This window comes from Myotis davidii, unplaced genomic scaffold (assembly GCF_000327345.1).
Source record: "Myotis davidii unplaced genomic scaffold, ASM32734v1 scaffold12614, whole genome shotgun sequence".
In the NCBI taxonomy this organism is placed as follows: Eukaryota; Metazoa; Chordata; class Mammalia; order Chiroptera; family Vespertilionidae; genus Myotis; species Myotis davidii.
Genome location: NW_006285875.1, coordinates 6839 through 9610, shown reverse-complemented (window position 1 = coordinate 9610; position 2772 = coordinate 6839). Strand labels below are relative to the sequence as shown.

Sequence of the window (2772 nt, the reverse complement as noted above, 5' to 3'; positions counted from 1 at the left end):
AGAGAAATATAAATCGGTAGCCTCCTGTAGGTGAACCAACTGCGGATTGAACCTACAACCTAGGTATTTGCCCTGACCAGAAATCAAACCTACAGCCTCTTTGGAGTACGGAAAACACTCCCCCAACTGAGCCACCCAGGATGGGCGACAGTTTTGTTTTAAGTGGACAAAGCTGATGTTTCCAGTGAAAGAGGAGGATGGAGAATAGGATTAAAAAGGCAGAAATGGCCACCCCCATTGTTGCAGGCCACAGGGGCCCCACTGCCAGCCCTGCTGTGAAGAAAGCAGGCTGCCTGTGGCTCCCTCTCCCAGCTTCTTGTCTGCCTGTCTTTCTCTTTCCCAGACAAAGGATGCCCTCCTCAAAATCCTGGAGGATAAAAAAGAGGAGGACTACCTGAATTTCATCCTGTTCGATTCCGATGTGACCACTTGGAAAGACACTTTAGTTCAAGCCACTCCTGAGAACATCCAGGAGGCCAGGGAGTTTGTGAAGAACATTAGAGATCGAGGAAGTAAGAACAGAGGGGAGAGCAACGTTCTCACTGCCCTCCCTCTGCCTGAGCAGCCTGTTTCCCTCCTCCCTGGGGCACAGGCTTTGCTGGCCAGGCCGGCAGACCCTGGCTGGGGGAGAGGTGGGAGTGGGTGGGGTCCTCAGGCTTGATCTCAGGGTCTAAGAAAACCCATCTGTCTGCTTCTAAGCCATGATGCGGGTGCACCCCAACTCCCAGCATGATCAGGCCACAGAGAACCTTTACTGTTGGTCGTTTCTTACAGAAAATCACAAGTGATGTCTGTACTGCTCCCCTGTCCTCCCAGTGAAGGGCCGGGAGTCCATCTGACTGTTTCCCAAATTGTTTTTACTATCACCATGTGCTTCTATTCCTACAGCAACCCTGAGAGGCAGTTTGACCCCCATTTGAAAGGTTAAATCATTCATTCTTCACTCCCTAGTCAGTGTGTACTGGGTACCACCACGTACTGGCAGACAGAGTCCTTGCGCACATGAGCAGGGCCTAATGTCCCTACCCCCTCTTCCATCATGGTCTCCTGAGGGCCTCCTACCATGGGGCTCTCTCTGTGTGCCAGTGACCAACATCAACGACGGGCTGCTGACAGGCATCAGCATGCTGAACAAGGCCCGGGAGGAGCACACAGTGCCAGAGAGGAGCACCTCCATTGTCATCATGCTGACCGACGGGGACGCCAATGTTGGTGAGGCAGGCGGCTATAGCTCTAAATCAGAACCCCATTGCCTGGCTGCCGCTCCAGGCTCTGTAGTCCGCTTGCTGCAAGACCTTGGGCAGCTCTCCCCAGGGCTCCTGTGGAGTGTGAGCCTCTTGAGGGCAGGGACCTGCCACCCCCTGCCAGGGCTCCCCACCCTCTGGTCTGACAAAGGCTCCTGACCATGACGCCTCCCGAACTGCACGTGTAGGAGTCAGATCTCTTCAGACAGAGCAGGTCTAGACAGTTGACTGATGGTGGCTAGAGTGTGAACACGCCTTTATCCTGCAGGTGAAAGCAGACCCGCTAAAATACAGGAGAACGTGCTAAGTGCCATTGGAGGCAGGTTCCCCTTATATACCCTGGGCTTTGGCAACAATCTGAATTATAACTTCCTGGAAAGCTTGGCCCTGGAGAACGATGGGTTCGCCCGGCGCATTTATGAGGATTCCGATGCCAACTTGCAGCTGCAGGTATGCCTTGTCTTGCACCCCTCCAGGAATGAGGGGCTCACTCCTTCCTCAGGGAGCTGTGCCATCAGGTGGTCATTTCAATAATTAGAAAGAACTTCCGCTTAAGTTGAAATCTACCTCTGGCTCTTACCCATCATTAATGGTTCTAGCTTCGTCATCGGGCTGCACAGAAGGGGTTCCTCCATAGGCTTGCCACAGCACATAGAGGACATCGCTTAAATATGAATTTCTGGGGGGAAAAAGTAACATTTTAGTGTAAGTCTGCCCTAAAGATTGCATAGCACATGGTATTAGATTGCTGGGGCTGCCAGGGCAAAGTGCTACAAACTGAGGGGCTTACAGCAGAAATGTACTGACTCACAGTTCTGCAGGCTGGACGTCCAAGATCAAGGTGTCAACAGGGTTAGTTCCTTGTGAGGGCCCCAAGGGGGGATCTGCCAGGCCTCTCTCCCTGTCTCTTCACATCCTCTCCCCTGTGTGTGTCTGTCCCTTTTCATAAGGACACCAGGCACATTGCACTAGGGTCCATCCCAAAGACCTCATTTTGAATAGGTCACCTCTAAAGACCCTGTGTCCAAACAAGGCCACATCTTGAGGTACTGGGGGTAAGGAATTTAACCTACGTATTTGGGTATTTGGGGGGCACACAACTCAGGCCATAACAGACATATTTATAACAAATTTAACTTCTTATATATTTGACATTCCAACTCAACCGCATGTCTTGTACTTTCATTCACTAAATCTGGCAACACCAACCTTTCCTGGCGCAGGTGCCTGCATTTCGGCCTCCACCGTGGACCCCTGGGCCTCCATCGCCACCTGCTGCCACCCTACACCTTCTCTAGGCAGCCTCTCCTCCTGTCCTCTCCTCCTTCCCTTCATTCCAACAAGCATTTCTTGAGTGCTTTCTAGAGCAAGAACGCCTGTATTTTTCTGGGTGCAGGGTTGGGGTAGCGGAGGGGGCTCCCACACACTGAACGGCACAGCCAGGCCCATGTAGAAGTGGAGGTCAGGCCAGGCCCAGCCCAGCCTGTGGGACTCAACAACCTCCACGCCGTCCGTCACAACCATCCCA

General features: G+C 52.7%; 1 protein-coding gene across 1 annotated transcript in view; it reads left to right on the top strand.

The window, feature by feature from the left end:
• Positions 1 to 222: 222 nt before the first annotated feature.
• The window catches only part of LOC102774249 (inter-alpha-trypsin inhibitor heavy chain H3), a gene marked incomplete at its 5' end in the record, with an annotated part of 8723 nt that continues 6173 nt past the window's right edge, over positions 223 to 2772 (top strand). Inside the window, 3 exons of the mRNA XM_015559533.1 lie at positions 223 to 512; positions 1087 to 1212; positions 1513 to 1774. Coding sequence (XP_015415019.1) covers positions 223 to 512; positions 1087 to 1212; positions 1513 to 1774 — 678 coding nt within the window. The remainder of the gene's footprint in view (positions 513 to 1086; positions 1213 to 1512; positions 1775 to 2772) is intronic.